This window comes from Sardina pilchardus, chromosome 24 (assembly GCF_963854185.1).
Source record: "Sardina pilchardus chromosome 24, fSarPil1.1, whole genome shotgun sequence".
Classification (NCBI taxonomy): domain Eukaryota; kingdom Metazoa; phylum Chordata; class Actinopteri; order Clupeiformes; family Clupeidae; genus Sardina; species Sardina pilchardus.
Window position 1 is genome coordinate 24897155 of NC_085017.1, and position 20206 is coordinate 24917360.

Consider the following 20206-nt stretch of genomic DNA (forward strand, 5'->3'; position numbering starts at 1 on the left):
GTTGAATTCCTCTGTCGAAGTGTAGTGTGTAATATTGTAATTTAATCAAGCACGTATTACTCATGGGTGTCAACAGCCACAGTGTTTCTGAGGATCATCATACCGTGTAACACCGAATTTCGTTGTAGTTCAGACAAGAGGAACTATGGCGGAGACGGTGGTCAGTGGGGCTAGGTCTGATGTTAACTCTGGTGAAAGCACAACAACTAATGCAATGGCATATTTGCAAGATGAGGTAAAAAAAAACCCGGTCTTTTTGTGGTGCATTATTTTAATTGATATAATATGGTAGCACAACGGGCAATGGAAAGCCAGGTTATTTCGGCTAGTCCAGGACTTGTTTTGCAATGGTGACTTGGCAAGCAATTTTGTCCCAATTACATTGATTGCTAATATTACTTTGTTGGCTGTTCGATTGAAATGAATCTATTAAGCAAGTTCATATATTCTATGAGAACATGAAACCATGTACACCTGCAAGCCACGGTCTAAGTTCCTAATGTTTTTAGCTAGCTAGCTAGCTAGCGACTACCCAAGGCTGAAAAAATGACATCCAGCTACGTTGTCACTTCCTAGTTTCCTAATCACAAGCTATCAGTGGCATCTCTGCAGCCGCAAAACATTGGAATCCATCGAAATAGTGTTTCTCTCTCACCACTTGCGAAATACAATACAGTACAACAACTGCAATAGTAAACGTAGAGATAAGCATAGCCAGGCAGGCTGTCGTGTACAGCAGATTGACATAAGTTAGTGTTAAATATGAAACTGACCAATTCATCTTTAGAACTGAACGTGTCTTGTCTGCAAATAAATAATTTGAGAGGGTATTCCTGATATACAGTAAGGAAAGTCCTTCATTAGAAAATGGCAGTGCTAATTTCACCCATTTCAACAGAAGCCTGATTCAGATCTGGTTCCTGCACTGAACCTGGGTGACTTAGACTTGACCACTGATGAGTTTATCTTGGATGAAGTGGACAGTAAGTTTTCCTTCACTTGTACTTACTGTTTATACACATAATGCACACTTGTTTAGTTAGGCAGATCTTTGTTGCTAACTGTATTTGCCTTACAGTACACATCCAGGCCAATCTGGAAGATGATTTGGTAAAGGAGGCCCTTAAAACGGTACTAATTGCTTTTGAATTCTTGAATTGTAAACATTATATACTGTACATGGCCTCAAAAAAGAAGGACCTTGACTTTGGTGCTTCTCTTACTCTTGTAACCAGGGGGTCGACCTTCGGCAGTACTCAAAGCAAGTGGAAACTGAGCTCCAACGCATTGAGCAGGCCTCAATCAAAGACTGTATCCTTCATGCATCTATTCACTTTCTCTCATTGTGAAACTGTTTTGGATAAACTGTTTCATCATTTCACTGGTTCAATACTAGGTCCATCAGACAGGTACTCTGAATTGATTATCTGGCTGCAATTATATTTTGAATTATGATAGTATAATTATGAAGTATAATTATCTCCATTTTGTTCCGATGATCCTTGATGATAGACTAAATAGATATTAAAGAGAGTCAAAATATTGCATCTCTTCACAACCAGATAACTGCATGTGATTCAATACTGGAGGTAGGATATTCACCATAAAAAAATACATTTACTTTTCTGATTATCATGGAGTACAGAGTGGCCTCTATTTTGTTTCTCACTCACTCACTCTCCCTCCCAACCCCGTCTTCTTCTAGCGCATGGAGGAGATGTTGAGCAGCTTTCAGAGCGACCTGTCGTCCATCAGCAGTGAGATCCAGACGCTGCAGCAGCAGTCCGTCAGCATGAACATGCGCCTGAAGAACAGGCAGGCCGTGCGGAGCCAGCTCAGCCAGCTGGTGGATGAGCTGGTGGTGCCGGGAGCCATGATCTCGTGAGTCCACAATGCATAAGAAAGAGGGGGGGAAGGGAAAGGTTGAGGTGAGGGTAGCAGCCTCATAGATTTATTCTGTTACTTTGTTACTGTTACTTTGACCACGGTACACGCAAGAGTGGCAAAGTGTCAAAATGCCGCTGGTGGCACTTGTAAACAGACCAAAAAATCTGTGTAATAATAACCTCCTTTATATGTACTGTATGACAAATCAAGTCAAAGATATGTTACAACAAGGCATACATCTGTACACACATCCATACTGTCCATACATCTTTATGTGCTGATTAGTGTTCTCAGCAGTCAGTCATAGTATGCTTGCATTGTCTTTTTTTTCCCTAGTGTAATACTAGACAGCCCTGTTACCGAGCAAGAGTTTATGGAACAGCTGCATGAGCTCAACAACAAGATCAACTTTGCCAAGGAGCTCAGCTTTAGAGAGACCCTGGCCTGCTCAGACATCCAGGACATTGTGGACAGACTCAAGATCAAGGTGAGCGTTTTGACCAGAGGTGAATGGGCAGGGCGGAGTGGAGCCCTTTGAGGAAGCAATGTTGAGCCTGTGCTGCAAATGTAAATGAGCAGAAGTTCACTGCTTTCCACAGCATAGACCACATGACAGGTTTATTGATCTACACTTCAGCTGCATGCGCCTATGAATTCAATTCAGCTACATTTATCTATTACATCATTTAAGACTCAAGATGCTGCCTATATATACTTTTGTTGTGTCAGTTCTCAGCCAGAAGAAAACGGGCAGGTTCTCATGAGCTAGAGTGTTTTACTGTTGATTATCTTTCTGCATCTTTTCAGGCCATATGGGATTAATTCATGTTTGCTTTTAGCAAGTAGTATTTATGATCAGATAGTGTTTTTTTTATCCAATGGGGGAACATTTCACTAACAGAAATATAGGTTTTCTGGTATTGCATGCCTAGTTTGAGTTCTCGTTTGTGTGTTAAGTTTTAAGATAATATGCTTATCAGTTCTGTCTCGGAGTGTCTTAATGCTGAATACCTTTCTGTGCATCTGCAAGGCCTTCCCCTAATTAGTAAGATTAGGGTCATATTATTAGGGTAGTGGAGATATCCCCCCCAAGTAGTTGGACTTTTTGACCACAACAACAGCTGTTTAAAAGGTGCTGTATTTGTTTTGCAGGCAGTGACGAAGATCAGAGAGTTCATCTTGCAAAAGATCTACTCCTTTAGGAAGCCTATGACCAACTACCAGATCCCTCAGAACAACCTACTCAAGTACAGGTACAGAGGCGTGCATCTACCAATGAGCTTTGGTCCGTATCAGCTGTCAGCTGTCAGTCATAACTGTCAATGCACTGGTTTCAATTCCTAACGGCATAGCCGTACTTTGTCCCTTATTTCACCTCATCAGGTTCTTCTATCAGTTCCTGCTCGCTAACGAGAGGTCGGTTGCCAAGGAGATCAGAGATGAGTATGTGGACACCATGAGCAAGATCTACTACAGCTACTTCAAGTCCTACAGCAGCCGCCTCCTCAAGGTCCAGGTGAGCCAGAACGCAGATGATAGAAATGCCACTGTGACGCACAAGGGGGCGCCACATTCAAATAAGAGCTGCTGAAAATCTGTGAATCACGATAGCGAAAAGGTGCAACAGGAAAAGGCTTTTTTTTGCATTTGTACTTAGTTGGATACCGTTTAGAATCATTTGTTCACATTTGTAGAAGTTGTCCCTTAAAATGTAGGGAAGTTGTCCCTATCTGATGTTTGATAAAGAAAAAGTTACTTTGTCAACTGCAACACATCTCTAACACTTTCCTTTTTTCACCCATTTTTACATCATTTCTAAGTATGAGGACGTGGCAGACAAGGATGACCTCATGGGTGTGGAGGACACAGCTAAGAAAGATATCCTTTCACTCAGACAATCGTGGACGTTTCAGGGTTGTTTATTTGACTTTGTAAAGAAGTTTCACCATGTTCTTCACATTGTATTTTTATCTTGTTCAATAATATGGTAGACCTAATGGCTTTATTTATTACATAATCAGATTTATGCATTCGTAAGTCAGTACCCAGTGATGTATCCTTAACAGCTGAGCAGGTTTCTTCTCCAAGCCATCCCTGAAGAGCAGGAACACCATCTTCACTCTGGGCCAGCGGGGGGCAGTGCTGAGTCCAGCCGAGCTGGAGGGACCCATCCTCATCCCCCACACCGCTCAGAGAGGAGACGTCCGGGTAACCACACCACTATCTATTAACTGCAATGATTGCTACTGCTATTGTGGAAATAAGCAATGTATTGTAAGGTTTTAAACCTAATGAAATTCTACATAATAATTATGTATCTCAAAACTAACTGTCAAAATTACATTAGTTACAGTGTCAGATTTGATTTCTTTGTAATTTGCACAAATTACAATTAAGTCTCGGCATCATATTTACACACAATTGTGTGTGTTTGTGTCCATACATACTGTTTAGACATGCGTAGGTGTGTGTGTACTGTATATATAAATATACCCCCTTTCTCATTTCCAGTACCCTTATGAGACGCTGTTCCGAAGTCAGCACTTTGCGTTGTTGGATAATGGCTGCCGCGAGTATCTCTTCCTGTCAGACTTCTTCATGGTGGCTGGCAACTCTGCGTTGGACCTCTTCAACTGCATCATGGGAAAAACGCTCGGCATGTTTCTGGTAAGACCAGGTCTACCTCTGTGGGGGGATGCAGAGAGTGTAATTCACATGTGGTATGCTCAGGAAATGTGCAGGAAAGCTATGTTTAAGCTCTAAGTAACCCCAGCATACAGCAAAGGACACCTGGGCCCCTGATAGTGCTGTGCAGACATCTATGTCTGTCCCTATATGAATTAACCTTTGACCTGAATCATACAACCAGTTCAAGTAGAACAAGTCTATCATAAGGTGAAGTCATTTGAAAGGTTTTATTTGCAAATACATTCTCTTAATGTCCAAGGTTCAGACTGTGGTAGACTAGACTGGGGGAGGCTAATGCCTGAACCCTGCTAGGAAGGTCTAGTAGATGCACAGTAGGGGGTGGAGAGTGTTGCCCGTTTGGCCTCCTCAGGAAAGCATCTGTGGTTTCTGAAGCGTGTGCGAGAGATGGTGCACCAGTACATACATGTAGTGAGATACAGCATCAGTAGGAGGTGTGATCAGTCTCACCTTCTCTACACACACACACACACACACACACACACACCTAAACACACACTCTTTTTCATCATTGCTTTCTTTCTGGTTTCCGTCTCTGTCTCTGCAGAAGAACATCTCCACCTACGCCTCGGACTGTTATGACAGCATCGCCGTGTTTCTGTGCATCCACATCATCCTACGGTTCAAAACCATCACGGCCAAGAGGAACATTCCTGCCATGGACAAGTCAGTTCATACCGTAACCACAAACACCATCTCAGTCATGTACACTGTGTACTTGTGTGACTGTGTGGTGGTAGACCTCTGAGCAACTTCATCAGCATATATTAAGTGTGTGTGTGTGTGTGTGTGTGTGTGTGTGTGTGTGTGTGTGTGTGTGTGTGTGTGTGTGTGTGTGTGTGTGTGTGTGTGTGTGTGTGTGTGTGTGTGTGTGTGTGTGTGTGTGTGTGTGTGAGCATATATTAAGAAAGTGTGTGTGTGTGTGTGACCATAAACATGTGATGGTGCTGTGCAGGTACTGGGAGGCAGTACTGGAGCTACTGTGGCCGAGGTTCGAGCTCATCCTGGAGATGAACATCCAGAGCATTCGCAACACCGACCCTCAGAAACTGGGTGTGTTGGACACAAGACCACACTATGTACGTACACACGCACATTGTGCACAGATTGTTTAAGCCAAGCACCACACATGTTATTTACCAACACGCAGGTGCCCACATAACACACATAAATCTCTATCTCTCACTGTTAATACTGTCAATATAATATACTGTATAACCATATAACAGGAAATGTGTACACAACATTTAACAACACATAACATATAGTTGTTGTTATGACTCCAGTCAAATACACATTTTTGTGTTCTATTTTCTCTATCTTCTGGTGGTATGAGAATGAGAAATACATGAATATTGCAAGAACAACAAATATAATGGGTGCCTTAAGACTTTTGCACATTACTGTATATCTTGAATAAGAATTAATGTGAATGAACTGTTCTCTGTTGTAGATCACGCGGCGCTATGCTGAGTTCTCCTCAGCCATCGTCAGCATTAACCAGACATTCCCCAACGAGCGCACCAATGCCCTGCTGGCGCAGCTACAGGTAGGTCAACTCTTCATAAGGCAGCTGTTTGTACCGCTACGAAACGAAAGCACTCAGAAAGATCACGCTCAAAGATAACCAGCTGGTGGAGGCTGAGCGTTTGGGTACTTTTGTGCATATCTGTGTTGGTTTGCATATGTTTCAGTTGTATGTTTCATTTGTGTGTGTGTGTGTGTGTGTGTGTGTGTGTGTGTGTGTGTGCTCGCGTGTGCACACGGCTGTGTCTCTGTGTTTGTTCAGGTTGAAGTGGAGAACTTTGTCCTGAAGATGGCTGCGGAGTTCCCCTCCAGGAAGGATCAACTCATTTTCCTCATCAACAACTACGACATGCTGCTCAGTGTTCTGATGGTGAGGCTGTGGCTAGTTTGGAGTGTAGCCTGTGGCTGGCATAGTCTCTTTGTATCTTTGCTTTTTTCCCTCTGCCTGGGCTACCTTGTCATCACTGGAAAGTACCTGAATTTGAGTCTGTTAAGGTGACATTTTAGAAACCACCTTAAATTGTTGACAGTTTGGGTGATGGTGAACCACAAGCACTTATCTGTATCCGTATGTGTTGTGTGTGCACATGTCTATGCATGGGCAGGTGTTGCAGGGATGCATGTTGATGCTCACTTAGTACTTGTTTCTTATTTCCAAAATAACCCCTTCGGACAGTTCTCATAGTTCTCAGTCTCATAAATGGCCTCTCTCTCTTTCTCTCGCTCTCTCTCTCTCTCTTGCTCTCTCTCTCTCTCTCTCTCGCTCTCCCTCTCTGGCTGGCTCTATTCCTGTGCCCGTTTCCCCTGATGGTTTCAGGAGAGGGCAGCCGATGACAGTAAGGAGGTAGAGGGCTTCCAGCAGCTTCTCTTGGCCAGAACCCAGGTGAGCACAGAGGTCGTCCAGTCAAAGCTGGTAATAATGCAGAATATTTTTGAAGACAGACAATATATGAGATGTTGTGTGTTTCTAAGTGTATATTGTTTATGTACTAAAAAAGATTGATGGAAACTTCTGTCTCCACAATCGTCCTCTTCTGTTTGTGTGTGTGTGGATGTGTGTGTGTGTGTGTGTGTGTGTGTGTGTGTGTGTGTGTGTGTGTGTGAATGTGTTGATTAGGAGTTCATAGAGGAGATTTTGTCACCACCCTTTGGTGGCATGATTGCGTTTGTGAAAGAGAGCGAGGCCTTGATGGAGAGAGGTCAGCTGGATCGGCTGAAGAATGATGAAGGTCTGTTTCAAGCTTTTTTAGGAAGGCCTACTCAACTCTGCACCCCTCTCTGTGTAAACTTTTGTCTGATTGTACCCATTTCCTCTCTCTCTCTCTCTTTCAATTTTTTTTGCTCTCTCTTCCTATTTCTCTCTCTCTGTCTCTCTCTGCTTCTCCTTTTGTCTGGCAGCTCGGATCACTCAGCTGGTGAGAGGGTTCTCCAGCACCTGGAAGCAGTCAGTGGAGGCGATGAGTCAGGATGTCATGAGGTCCTTCACCAACTTTAAAAACGGCACCAGTATCATTCAGGTAGAGCTATCTCTCCAGATCTCTCTCTCTCTCTGCTATATTTGGCTTCATTAAAATAGAAGGTCACAGTGACCATAATGTGATGTTCCTATTAAGATGTTGTGGTGGAGTTTTAAGGTCCTTTTAAAACTGAAGTCTGAATGAAGACTTACGAACTAAATACCTCTGACTCACAAATGGATTGGATCTGTCCCTTGGGCTTTCTGATGTTCCTTTCTGATGTTGCGCTTCTCCCTACTCACCACTAGGGGGCTCTGACTCAGCTCATCCAGTATTACCACGGTTTCCACAAGGTCCTCTCGCAGCCGACATTCCGCAGCCTGGCCGTACGCTCCGAGCTCATCAATCTGCACCATCTGATGGTGGAGGTGAAGAAACACAAGCCCAACTTCTGATCAACGGACGGACTGAAGAGCTAAGCTCAGCCAGCCTGGTACAACAAGGAGCCAGAGAACAAGGAGTGTGGTCAGGGTCAACAACATCACCGTACCCATGAGAACACACCAGAGGATCCAGAGGACTGTTAGGGCTCGTACACTGCAACTGCACTCTAATGGCCGTTTCCCTTGTGGTTGTGGGGTCTGAATTCAGAACAAGGTGCTGTTGTATACCATTGAAGGGAGGCACTGCTGGAAAATGTTAACACTGGATAAGAAGGTACCTTTACTTGTGTGGAAGTTTCTGGCATGTAAAAAGTGGACATATGATGTATATATGTGCTTTGTACGTACACGTAGGCATTCCAGATATTTTAACCATGGAACAGTTGGAGAAAATTTTGAAAGCATTCTAATGGGTATTATGATTAATATATTTAACTTATGCAGATATGTTGTCGATTCTTGTGTGGTCCCATCATGTAGTGTTAATGATGGAAGTCTTCTACCTGGCAAAAAAGTGAATCTCTTGCTGTTGAATAAACTATTCTGATTACTGCTTTTGTCTGTTGCAAGAATGCTGTGCCTGTATACACTGCTGGGGAGACAATAAAGTGATTTGAACTGATTTTTTAAGTACTTTTTTTTTTTTATCAGTGGGTACCTGTTCAATTCTGAGCAAATACTTGCTGCAATAAATATCATGAGATAATAATTATTGCACATAAACACAGTCCTGGTTTGCAAAAAGTTGCCACAACAAAAAAAGCTCAGATAGACCAGGTGAATCGCAAATGTCATTCATACACTGTCCTTACAACGAACACAACAACAGTTATTTTTCAAACAGGTATACTGACTTAAACACCACTGCAGACAATCCAAACATTTGTCACTTATGTAATGGAACTACTACTGTATGTCTATGGTGAGATGACCTTCATATCACTTTCACACCCTTCTGACCTAACCGTTTCCACGGTGTCTTTCATTCTGTCCATTTCACACTGTACATATTGTCTACATATTTACACTATTCACTATTCAACACTCACGAAAAAGACTCACAGTATTCACACCTGATGCTATATGATGTACAGAAGTCAATTATGTCAACAAAAGGGATTCTCAGAGAAAGAAACAAACGGTCACCCTTGCTTTCATTCGAAATGCTTTTGCAGAGCTTGAATACGTGTGTTTGGCAGCTGGTGTTGTCCATTAATGAATGATATGATCACGGCACGTTTGTGCATCAGCACACCCGGTGGTGCTGTGGTGATGCTGCAGCAGAGACGGTGAACACGATGTGCAAATGTGCAGTAAAGACAGGAAGAGCAGTGCACTGCTGGAACAGAAATCAGCACTGCACTGACTCATCTCTAATCAAATGAAATAAAGCATGAGTCCACAAACCAGGAGGAGCGGGAGAGCTGGATAGAATCTGCTGCCTGCTGAGTGATCTGAGGGGAAACAGAGAGAAAAAAAGACACCTGTTTGGCCAGATCCATGACATTTCCGTGCCAGCATACGACACCACCATTTATCTGTTGTATTTAAAAGGTACGTTCTGGGAGTCTAATCCCATACACTTTGTCAAATTCCATAAATTGCAAAAGAGCATGGTGTTTTAAGCATGAGACTCATTCAGGAGAATGTTGCAAATTGGGCGGGCTTTGAATTTTGCCTGCCGTTTCAGTTAGGGTCCTATATGGCTGAAAGATTCCATTTTTACCATAATGACCAAATGTGCTTACCCTCAAAGAATTCTCTTTTCTGCAGATTCGATTCTGGTTTTCCAGGGCTAGGTTCTACATTACAAAAAAAACAGGCTGGATAAACAACCAGACGGCAACAGATCCATGAATACAATTCTGTCTGGAGGTATTCATTCATTTTTCAGGCGCAGACAACATCAACGATTCAGAAATGAGCTTTTTCTAAACTTAACTTACACATTATTGTGATATGAGAGTAGTGGACACAATGGAAATAAATAGCCATGGCCTGTTAGTGGAGTGGCCACTTCATCTGTATTTAAACCATATAACTTATTAGGCTCACAGGACCCCTGTGGCACTGAACATTCCCAAAGGCCCACAACTGGGTTCCATCATGTTTGGTCGGCACGATGCTATGATCAACTGAACTGCAGGTGTCTACAGGGCATTTCTCACCTGTCACTGTGACCAACACCGTGCTCAGAGCCAATCCATTCTCATCCAGCACACGGTAGGTGCCCTCATCGTTCCAGCTGATGTTTCCAATGACAATCCTCAAGCCGTTTTCCCTGGCCCGGGGAAGCATGGTCGGCTGTGGTCCATCCCCTTTCTTCCAAAGGACCTCCCACGGGATAGACACCTGGCGCTGAAACACCACCTGCCTGGCCTGAGGAGTGTGTAGCTCCAGCAACAGGTCCTTCCCCACCTCCACCATCTCCTTCAGCTTGTGGTCTACAGAAACGCACAGGAGAAGAGGGGTTGAGAGGGGTCAGAAACACGGAATACCTTTTAGAATATAAACTATCTGCAATTTGGTCATTGGGTGCATCCACAGGGACGAGGAATCGTGCTTGGTACTAAGAACCATTCAGACCTCCTTGTGACCCTCCAGGCTTGTGTTTTATCACAATTGTACTGAATCATTTATCGTATGGCATCTGAGTGTACCAAATACAAATCATTTGGTATGTATTATATAGTTGTCACTATAACTGTACCATCGTTAGAAGACCGAAATTCTTTGAGTGGACAAGTGGAAACACATTATGACATTGACTACCAGTATTTCTAAAATGAACCAGTCTGCCACATTTGCTTAAAGATGTCCTTACCCCTGACAATGAACTGAACACTCTGCATCAACACCTTCCTTTTCACTTTCCTCTTCCCAACCACCAGGTAGCTCTCGTACACCCCAGAGTCCGTCAGCCGGACGTCTTCCAGAAACAAAGAGCAGTTGCCTTGTTCCAGCATTTGCTGAGGCACATTGGCTCGTCCCTCGTACCCTTGGCCCTGATACTTCTCCGTGCCCATGCCCTCGAATACGGTCTCCGACGTGCTCAGCCACTGTATGTAAGGAGAGGGTGGAGACTGGTAGAGGGACGAGATCAGGCAGGGCAGCACTGCAGACTGCCCTACATCACATGAGGTGGAGATAATGGAACCATGGAGAGAGGAACCTGTGGGGTGGAAATGCAAACGCATTTTCTTATTGGCGTACTTTATGTTGATCACAAGTAATATTTAAATACAGGCTAAAAGGATAATATTGGACATGACACTTTACTATGAAAGCTAAGCTACTATGAAAGGATAATATTGGACATGACACTTTACTATGAAAGCTTCAAAAGATTACAAACACTAATGGATGGAAAGGTACTCACACACACATAAGACAATCCCAAGATACAGTGGTAGGTTTGAGGTGGTTGAGTTTGAAGAGTGGTCCATGTCTGAGTATTTTCAAGGCTGGGCTTTTTAGGAAACAAAAACAAATTGAACTGAATAAACGTAGGCTAATGCATTAATGTCCATAGTGGAAGTTTACAGCACAAGCAAAGCACAAATCAGTTGAAATGTTTTAAATTGGTCAAAATACAGTATGCAGAGCAACGCCAGAACTATTTTTAGTTGTTGGTCACATGGGGTAGTGGTTTGTTTGAATTTCCATTTGGATAGCCCCTTCATAGAGCAATAATCCTTAATGTTGTTATAATTCTGTTACAGCTTACTGTCTTACAACTCCACAGTAGCCTTGGAGGCTACAACCTGTTTCGTCTTTTTCTCTTGTTTTGTTTCTTTGAAAACCACATGTTTATATTAAATATTTTGAAAAAGCAAATCTACCAGAGGACAAAATGTACATAGATGTTTTGTTCCAAATTCTGGGGAGTAGTATATCGTTTCTTTACAAGAAACAATTTCACCGTGGGAGCTCGGACAGCCCCGCCCACAAAGCGCTTCGGAGAAAACGAGAGCTAAAATACTCAACTCTTTCACGTAGTTAGTAACTTATTCAAACCGCAGTGTGCTGTGTACGTGCACGCTGATATGGGATGAATAAACACAACCTATGCTCAATGCATGGCATTTCATGCCAAGATGCCGATAGGTACAAGTCCAAAGAATTAGGTCATGGGATAGATGTTTAAATTGGAACTTGTTTTATGTCAAGTCTAAATGGTTCTCGAACAGCTTCAATTATGTCTGCTGAATATAATTTTTCACTGTAGTAGACTCGGCTGCTTTGAAGACTGTTGTGCAGATTGCCCGTGATGTTTTTCTCTCATGGAGCACATATTTGCATTGCATATTAGCATGCAAAAAAGACGTCGTTATTTTACGACCACTTTCCTTGAATATGATAAATTAAAATTGTCATACATTTCTAACATGTAATTGTAAAAAAACTCACCCAGGTTGTTTGCCACTGCTGTGGGATGTGAGCTAGCCTGTGAAGATCAGATGAGAGACTGAGCCGAATCACAGACGTCGGCTGGAGTCTTTAAAGGGAAAACGAAACTTAACGGAAAATAGAAACTCAGCTTGGCTACCCTAATTACCTAGAAACCAGAAATGAAGCTGTCAGGAAAATTCAACTTGTTGTCAAAGTAGTGTCATCCCATTCCCACCCCCTGAACCCCCTCTTAAGTTTTCAGGTCGTTTTGACCAATAATGAAATCACAGACCCTCCCTGAGCCCACTTTCCACATTTCACTCAGCCTCAGCAGACATGGAGCACTGTCTGGCATTGTCACTGAATCTGCTTCTATTATGTGAGTAGCCTATATTCTTAAAATGTAGAAATATGACAGACACACAGAGAGACAGACAGATAGAAAGATTTGATTGATTGATTGATTGATTGATTGATTGATTGGTTGATTGATTTTCTTGCAGGTGCTGGACAAGCTCTTTCTGCAGCTAGCTCTCAGATTTACATTGTGCAACCCAATGACAATGCCACTCTGTCCTGTAATGTCTCACATGGGCCTGCAGCTAATCAGCCTGATACAGTTTCGTGGTTCCACTACCGTGACAATGAGTTGAAACCAGTGATGGTCACAGAATTTTCTAAAGTTTCTAAATCTTACATGAGGATCCAGAATGAGAACAGCATCCAGGCAGATTCAGATGAAGTTGACCCATGGGAGCTTTTAATTACAGGAGTGAAAGAATCTGATTTGGGGGTGTATCACTGTTTGTTTCAACTAAATAAAGTGCTGACTGCTGAGGCAAGCATCAGACTGTCATTCACAGGTAAGACATCGAGAGACTGAAAAGCTCCCACATCATATATTGTACATTCAGTGGACTTCTTGTAAATCCAGCATCATCCAGTTTATATATAGTAAAAAAACATGTTATAGTACATTTTCTGTCTGTATTCCAAGAGCTTGCAGGTGTCAAGTTAGTTAAGTTGAGAAACAGTCAGATTTTAGAATCATTCCTGTTATGTTGTGCAATGTGGATGTAGACATCAAAACTGTGACTCATGCATTGTTGCTGTCTGATATAACACAGGATACAGGTGGGGTTGCAATCCAACCTGGTGAGACCTGGGGAGTGGCATAGAACTCAAACAAAAAGTCGTATTTCAGCAGTAAATAACTACCAGCATTAAAAATTCATGCAAAAATATTCTTCACAGGTAGTAGCCTCGGCTGCTTTGCAGACTGTTCACGCTGCAAAAATTCATGCAAAAAAAAATGAGAGTACATCTCCTCCTTCTGGACATGTTTCCCAAAAAAGAAACTTAAAAAATGACCTCCTTTTTCAGAAATGGTCGTTTTTCAAATTGACCACTGACGCTTTTACCACCACAAAGCATCTTGTGGTCAGAGTTATACGAACCAATGCCACACTTTCCGAGTTACGCTGAGCCGCATCAGGCATAAGGGGATTTCTTCATTAGCTGTTGTGTGCAAGGAGGCTTCTTCAGTCTTCAGTAGCTGTTGTGTGCAAGGGGGGCTTCATCAGTCTTAAGAGCTGTTGCGTGCAAGGGGGGCTTCGTCAGTCTTAAGAGCTGTTGCATGCAGGGGGGCTTCAAAGAGCTGTTGTGTGCAGGGGGACTTCTTCAGTCTTCAGAGCTGTTGTGTGTGGTTCATAGACCTAAAAGACCTGTGGTTTCGTGTTTTAGACGAGGCAGGTGGAAAGCAGTGGTCCCCCCTCAACCGGACCCTCCTGGCTTGTGTAGGGCTTGCTGCAGCCTTCCTAGGGGCGTTGGTCACCTTCTGCGTAGCTCGTTACCAAGGTCAGTATGGACCACTTTTCAAAACAGAAACTGAATCTGATGCATTTTATCCATACAATATATTCCTGTTTCCCTGTGTACAGTAAGATGTAGTGAGACTTTGAATACACATGTTTAAAAAATGCAATGTTGTTTGATGTAGGGTTTGATGTAGTTTTTAATGTGTCGTAAGAGGGACTCAGAGATCTTTTAATAATATAGTTCTCATAGCTATCGCTCAAGGCATGAGGATATTATTGACATCAATATTAATTGATCTTTGATGTTTGATTATTGATGTTCCTTTCTATCTCTCTGTCATGCTAAAATTAGCAAAGCACAGCTCCAAGAACACTGGAAATAAAGATCTAAAGGTGATGGATAACATGTCTCTCTCTCTCACACACACACACACACACACACACACACACACACTCACACACACCAGCTAGCACCAAAAATGGAATAGTGAAAGATTGACAAAACAACTGAAGTAAGATCCTACCAAAACTTTACCATTGTGCTGTTTTATTCTAGGGCAGTGATCTGCATTATGCCAGCCTGAAATGCCACGGCATAAATGGTCAGAAAAAACTCATACATCCCCCAGATGTGACCTACGCCACCGTGGCCAGACGCTCTCCTGTCGCTGTCGTATAGTCATCTTCACTGAATGTACTTATACTTTGAGGGCAAAGTGAATATTGTTATACTGTGTTTGTGTAAATGTACAGTATGTGTGTGTGTGTGTGTGTGTGTGTGTGTGAGGGGGGGGGGGGGGATATGTGAAGCTAAGTCAATGCTTGTAGCAAATTATGTACAGTGACCTAAAACCTTGAAAGCTTTTTCATGCTGAAATGTCTCAATGTGCACTTGATCTCAGTGCGCTTATGTGGGTGAGTGGATGACTACTAGGCCTACAGTATATGTCTGGCAGATATGACTATTTTGGATAGTCATATGACTATGCTATACCTGTAGCAGATACCTTAGCATTTGATGTGTCCTGCACAGCTAATTTCTCTACACTTAAATAACAGCATAAGAAATATATTTTCTTTTTCTACTTTTTACAACATGTTTTTGACATTATTTCTAAATAAAATAACAAAAAATATCTCAAAGTTTTTATTTGAAGTCCTGCCCACAGCTTATCAAGGAAAGTTCTACACAAATATGACAATTTATATATATATATATATATATATAATATTCCACAACCCCTCTATGTTGTCTATGCACAGCAGGTCAATAAATCTTGCTCACAGAATCTAGTCTGTAGTTGGGTTCAACGTCACGGCAACAGTGGAATAGATGACCTGGTGATCCTTATCCTGCATTCGCCCTCTTTCCAGCCAGTTCTGTCGCCCCAGAGATGCATAGTGGACCTCACGGTCCTCCACAGCTGACAGGCTCTGTTAAAACACACGCAAGATTCAATGGATGTATCTGACATGCAGTATATGCATAGTTACAACAGTATAACGCTAACTGTAGAAATTTAAATCTGGTGTACTTCATGACTGAGCAATTTTTTTTAAGTGAAAAAGATAAAGTGATTATTAATAATTAAGTGAAAGGTATAAAAGTATCAATATATAGATAATATGAATGATATTGACAATAAGCACTGAAATCAAAAGATAAGCATAAATAATGATAACAATAACACATAACCACAAACACACAGTTTGGCAAATGTCTGCTTGACTTCAAAGCCTCTCATAATATTCCGATGATAATATTTGAAAGGAATCAATCAATATGAGAAGATAAACTTTGCGGTAGTTTCACTTTGTTGGACAATGTCATGAGCGTGTGAAATGAAAGTGTAAGTGTAAGACTCCTGAGGACTGACCAAACAAGGTTTCATTATGCGGTACAGTCACATGTACAGCGATGTTAAGTTTCTGGTTCTCGAATTCAGACAGGCAGCAATAAACACGGGTGGGCTGACCCTCTAACTTGGTTTGCTGTAAATGAAAGCCCTAGCACAATGTCTCAATGAGTAGAGGTGCTATTGTTTCACATCAGGATTATTATATATTCACATTGCATTTATTCTTATATTATGTGTTTTCTAGTTGTATAGGCCAGAGGTTACAGGTTAGTGATAGCGGATGTAGTGGTGAGTGAAGCTATTGAATGTGATTGAAAGGTTCTTACCTGATCAACATCACTGTGAATCTTCGGTGAACCTGTTGTGTAGATTGAGAGCATCAACATTTCACAATGTTCAAAAATAATATTACCAGAATGTTGCCATTGTAAAACATTAAGATTGACACATCAAATGAAACTGAGCTATCTGGCAACATTTTTAATCATCATTTCTGCACTGGTATTCAAATAGTTTCCCTCTATGGAATCACCCATGCACCACCAAAATAAACAAACACAGTCAAAACAAACACTGTATAATCATTTTATCATGCAAGGTCTGTCTGTCTCTAGCTGTACTTGCCCCTCTCAAGTGCATGAATATGTCACATGTTACTGTCGTCATTTAAAGTCACTGTAATGTAATGTAATGTAATGTACATGTAGCCTAACCAGCCAGACTCACATTTGCTGCCGCTATAGGGGCGTCTAGATTTCTAGGCTAATATACATGAAGATAAGAACACTGATATACTGTAGGAGGCAGAGTAGTGTTACCTCTAATGCATAGGCCCTGTGGTTGCAGCTCAGTTTCCTCATGATGATGTCCTGTCCCTATGACAACAGCATAAGGTTTGAAACACAAGATAGCTCTCCAGATACAGATGGATCTCAAAAAATTTAAATCCTATGGAAAAGTTCAATTTTCCCGTTCAAAGTATTTCAAAAAGTGAATCTTTCATATATTCGGAATTCATAACATATAGAGTGGAATGTTTCAAGCCATTTTTTGTTTTTGTTTTAGTGTCGATGATTATAACAGCTCATGAAGATTTTTTAAACAAAATATTAGCATAAAAAATACTTTAGATTAGTCAGATTAGTTGATTTATTTTCAAAATGTTGACATTTCTGTATAATAACCTCTTTATTCTAATAATATGAAAAACTGATTCTGGTTTTCATGAGCTGTGAGCCGTAGATCAAGAGCTGTAATCAAGATTAAAACAAATGGCTTAAAATATTTTTTTAAATACTTTATATAATGAATCTAGAATATATGAAAGATTCACTTTTTGCCATAAATTAGGGGGGACCCACCAGTAATTGTTATCAGGTACACTACAGGTACACAGTCTGACGGAAGTAGGCTACTGGCAAAGCAGTTATGTACTTACCTGTAATTCTGACATGCTTTTTGTTCTTTCTTTTCTTTGACATCTTTCTCTGGCACAAAATTAGCGACACCAGAAAAACTGATGACACTAGTACACATAGTCCGACAACAGCAATAACAGCCACTATCAGAAAAATGAACAAACAATTAAGATTCAAACAGACCTACCTGACACATCCATAACATCTTGCAAAATATATCAGCCTATACCTTTATTCAAAATAGGACCCGTTACATGTATTTCTGGTGAATCTGCAAAAAAAGAGATTTCAGTTAAACCCAACTTTAATGGTGTTGTATCTCAACTGATCCACACAAATTCACTAAGGCACCAGATTTGATGATGTTGATTTAACTATGTCTATGAAGTAACTTTCCCCTGACTATGGTGTCTGTGAGTGTTTATGTCAGTATAGTCTATGCTCTGGGGTCTGGACAGAGTGATCCTTGCGCCCATCTCATCTTGAGTAGCCTAGCCTATAGTGGGGGTACACTGGTAATAAATCTACTACAACAACAGCACCAGCAATGTTTGCCTCCTAATGTGTTGTAAGTAAACATTTGACATGTAAAAAAAGAAGTTAATCAACATTGTGTAAATTACCTGTAACAATTATATCCATTACTGCTGTTGTGGTTTGGTATATATGATCCTGACGAGCTATAAAGAAAAAAACAATCTTAAGGACACCATGATAGAAATGATTTATACTGTGTGTGAGCTATTGTGTTTGAGACAAACATTAATTTCTACCAAACCAACACAGTTTAAGCAGACTTTAAGGCTGCAACGCTAAATCAAATCTCTACAACCTTCATCAGCCTCACCTTTAATCACTGTGAGCCAGGCAACCGGGTTGTTGTTACACAAGTACTTCCCAGAATCCTCTAGCTCCAGATGAACTATCATAAGAGCCTTGTGATAGGGGAAAAACCGTCCTTGTAGGTTGTCGCTCTGTCCGATTACAGTTCCATTCCTGAGGACGGTGAAGATCACACGCTTGGGGCTCCTCTCTTTCTTGAAGGACCAGACCTGCTTTTTGTCACCTTCACAGGGTATCAACAGGGTCCGTCCCTCAGATATAGAAAATCTTCGACCTGTGTTGACATCACACCCATATGACAGAAAATAATACATTCTAGGTATGTAATATTTCGAACATCCACTATCAATTCCCATTGATCTAATCTGGCATCTGTCCATATAGTGCTCAGATAAGCCTGTTAATTCCAAAGCCCATGGTTTTGTATTGCAATTTTGTCGACAAAAATGATTGCAATAACTAAATTGCTGATAACCCTGATTTTTTTTTCAGTTACCAGTTGAACAAAGCACAGTTAAATGTCTGTGTATACTGATGAACAGTATTTAATTGATCACAAAGCAGCAGCTGCTGCTCCCAAAGTTGTGGATGTCCCTCTGTACCTGTCAGCACCTCCACCTCGGCCTCCAGGTGACCGTTACAGTAATACTCCCCAGCATCGGACCGCTCCAGCTCCTTAATCTGCAGGAATCCGTCTGCTATGTGGTACTTATTCTGGTTGAGGTAGGACACGGCAGCTCCATTTTTGGAGGCAATGACCTGGCCTGCCCTGTTCCTCCACTCCATATTGGGGTTGTCTGGATCACTGTCGCAGTGCAGAAACAGGAAGTATTCTTCAGGAACAGAGTACCTTCTGACTGAGGTGGAGGGAGACCGAGATCAAATAATTACATTCTAAGCACATAGTTTCTCAGCGACACTCACATTTCAGCACACCTGGCAGAATTAATTGTAAATGATTGTTTCCAATCTTGTAAGTCATTTCCACTGTATATGACATGCAACTACAATGAAATCATTTATCTCTTTTAACAATTCACTCAAAGTCTGTGACAATATGGTGAAGAAAACCCACAAACATTGTTTATAAGGCAAACAAAAACATTCAGCTGAAAGCTTGAGATCAAGTTACTGAATTTGTCCGTTTAATTATGGAACAAAGTTCTACGTTCTTGGTAATAAATCCCCAAAAAAGTATTTGTTCATTTTTCATATATCTTACCTGTGAAACCCCTGGTGAAGAGATTTAAAAGAATGAGCATATCAAGCCAACCCGTTTCAAAGTTCTTCATTACTGTGTCTGAACAAATGCATCTCAATAATATGGCCTCCACCCCCACCGCTCCTTAACATATCCATCCGCCCAGACCTTCCTGTTCAGGAGGAGATGATGCATCTAGGAGCATGTTATATTTGGCAGAGTGGCACATGATGCAGCTTGATTGACAGGCCAGTGAGGATGGTATAGGAGATAGTGGACAAAGCCCATTTTGAAACCATTTCTATTCTGGTCATTTATCTGTTGTGTCTAAAACAGTTGATGTAACTGCTGTAAAATCATGTCCTAAATATGTTTTTCAAGACATTTTCTGAGCATTTCTTGTGATTTCATTGGCCTAGTTTTTTGAGCCACTCATTTATTCACTATATGTGGGGAAACCATGTAAGCGGTCATACACAGTAGTATTTTCTGTGTGCATGTGCATATGCACGCTCCTTTGAGTAGACCATTTAGATGTACCTAAAAGCTGGGTTTGGTATTAGGTTACAGATAGGCCTGCCATATATTTGTATATAAATGGATATTGTAAGTGTTTCTGTATGCTATATAAATTGTGTTTATCCATCTGAGCAGAA

The 20206-nt window shown here is 41.4% G+C and overlaps 3 protein-coding genes and 1 long non-coding RNA gene across 7 annotated transcripts; 2 read left to right on the forward strand and 2 right to left on the reverse strand.

The window, feature by feature from the left end:
• The first annotated feature begins 98 nt into the window (after positions 1–98).
• On the forward strand, positions 99–8643 carry vps52 (VPS52 subunit of GARP complex). The gene is made up of 20 exons (XM_062529152.1): positions 99–235; positions 899–983; positions 1079–1131; positions 1236–1311; positions 1522–1589; positions 1706–1881; positions 2224–2374; positions 3040–3140; positions 3271–3403; positions 3708–3763; positions 3960–4095; positions 4399–4554; positions 5141–5259; positions 5549–5672; positions 6047–6142; positions 6383–6490; positions 6938–7003; positions 7238–7349; positions 7519–7637; positions 7886–8643. Exons 1-20 carry the CDS (start codon positions 146–148, stop codon positions 8030–8032), a joined length of 2172 nt encoding a protein of 723 aa, XP_062385136.1. The 5' UTR covers positions 99–145; the 3' UTR covers positions 8033–8643.
• Positions 4445–12660, reverse strand: lgals17 (galectin 17). 2 transcript variants are annotated; one of them, XM_062529154.1, is made up of 7 exons: positions 12431–12660; positions 11400–11489; positions 10845–11192; positions 10189–10464; positions 9769–9822; positions 9428–9474; positions 4445–4572 (listed from the first exon to the last, which is right to left on the reverse strand). In XM_062529154.1, exons 2-7 carry the CDS (start codon positions 11464–11466, stop codon positions 4567–4569), a joined length of 798 nt encoding a protein of 265 aa, XP_062385138.1. In that variant the 5' UTR covers positions 11467–11489; positions 12431–12660; the 3' UTR covers positions 4445–4566. The 2 variants fall into 2 exon arrangements, with proteins under 2 accessions (XP_062385138.1, XP_062385137.1); XM_062529153.1 differs by lacking the exon at positions 4445–4572 and having other exon boundaries at positions 8636–9474.
• A 532-nt stretch (positions 12661–13192) lies between these two features.
• Positions 13193–14988, forward strand: LOC134072175 (uncharacterized). The gene is made up of 4 exons (XR_009937136.1): positions 13193–13275; positions 14156–14269; positions 14582–14622; positions 14786–14988. It is a non-coding gene; the product is annotated as an uncharacterized LOC134072175 (long non-coding RNA).
• Positions 14989–15397: 409 nt separating this feature from the next.
• LOC134072788 (uncharacterized) lies at positions 15398–19653 on the reverse strand. 3 transcript variants are annotated; one of them, XM_062529632.1, is made up of 9 exons: positions 19572–19653; positions 18952–19206; positions 18354–18623; positions 18130–18186; positions 17736–17777; positions 17527–17649; positions 16907–16963; positions 16415–16446; positions 15398–15663 (listed from the first exon to the last, which is right to left on the reverse strand). In XM_062529632.1, the coding sequence occupies exons 1-9, from the start codon at positions 19639–19641 to the stop codon at positions 15520–15522; spliced, it is 1050 nt and encodes a 349-aa protein (XP_062385616.1). In that variant the 5' UTR covers positions 19642–19653; the 3' UTR covers positions 15398–15519. The 3 variants fall into 3 exon arrangements, with proteins under 3 accessions (XP_062385616.1, XP_062385619.1, XP_062385618.1); XM_062529635.1 differs by having other exon boundaries at positions 18952–19202; positions 19572–19636; XM_062529634.1 differs by lacking the exon at positions 17736–17777.
• Between the last annotated feature and the right edge of the window lie 553 nt (positions 19654–20206).

Bases quoted from the DNA above. Each gene is read 5' to 3' on its own strand.
- vps52 (XM_062529152.1), top strand. From the start codon at position 146: ATGGCGGAGACGGTGGTCAGTGGGGCTAGGTCTGATGTTAACTCTGGT. The intron at 1,132-1,235 runs GTACTAATTGCT...TCTTGTAACCAG, and splicing joins TAAAGGAGGCCCTTAAAACG to GGGGTCGACCTTCGGCAGTA. The intron at 6,143-6,382 runs GTAGGTCAACTC...GTGTTTGTTCAG, and splicing joins CCCTGCTGGCGCAGCTACAG to GTTGAAGTGGAGAACTTTGT.
- LOC134072788 (XM_062529632.1), bottom strand. From the start codon at position 19,641: ATGAAGAACTTTGAAACGGGTTGGCTTGATATGCTCATTCTTTTAAAT. The intron at 18,624-18,951 runs GTACAGAGGGAC...ATGTCAACACAG, and splicing joins CGAGGTGGAGGTGCTGACAG to GTCGAAGATTTTCTATATCT. The intron at 15,664-16,414 runs GTAAGAACCTTT...GTGTTTTAACAG, and splicing joins TTCACAGTGATGTTGATCAG to AGCCTGTCAGCTGTGGAGGA.
- lgals17 (XM_062529153.1), bottom strand. From the start codon at position 11,466: ATGGACCACTCTTCAAACTCAACCACCTCAAACCTACCACTGTATCTT. The intron at 10,465-10,844 runs GTAAGGACATCT...GCGTTTCTGTAG, and splicing joins TGTTCAGTTCATTGTCAGGG to ACCACAAGCTGAAGGAGATG. The intron at 9,823-10,188 runs GTGAGAAATGCC...TTTGTAATGTAG, and splicing joins GGTGTTGGTCACAGTGACAG to AACCTAGCCCTGGAAAACCA.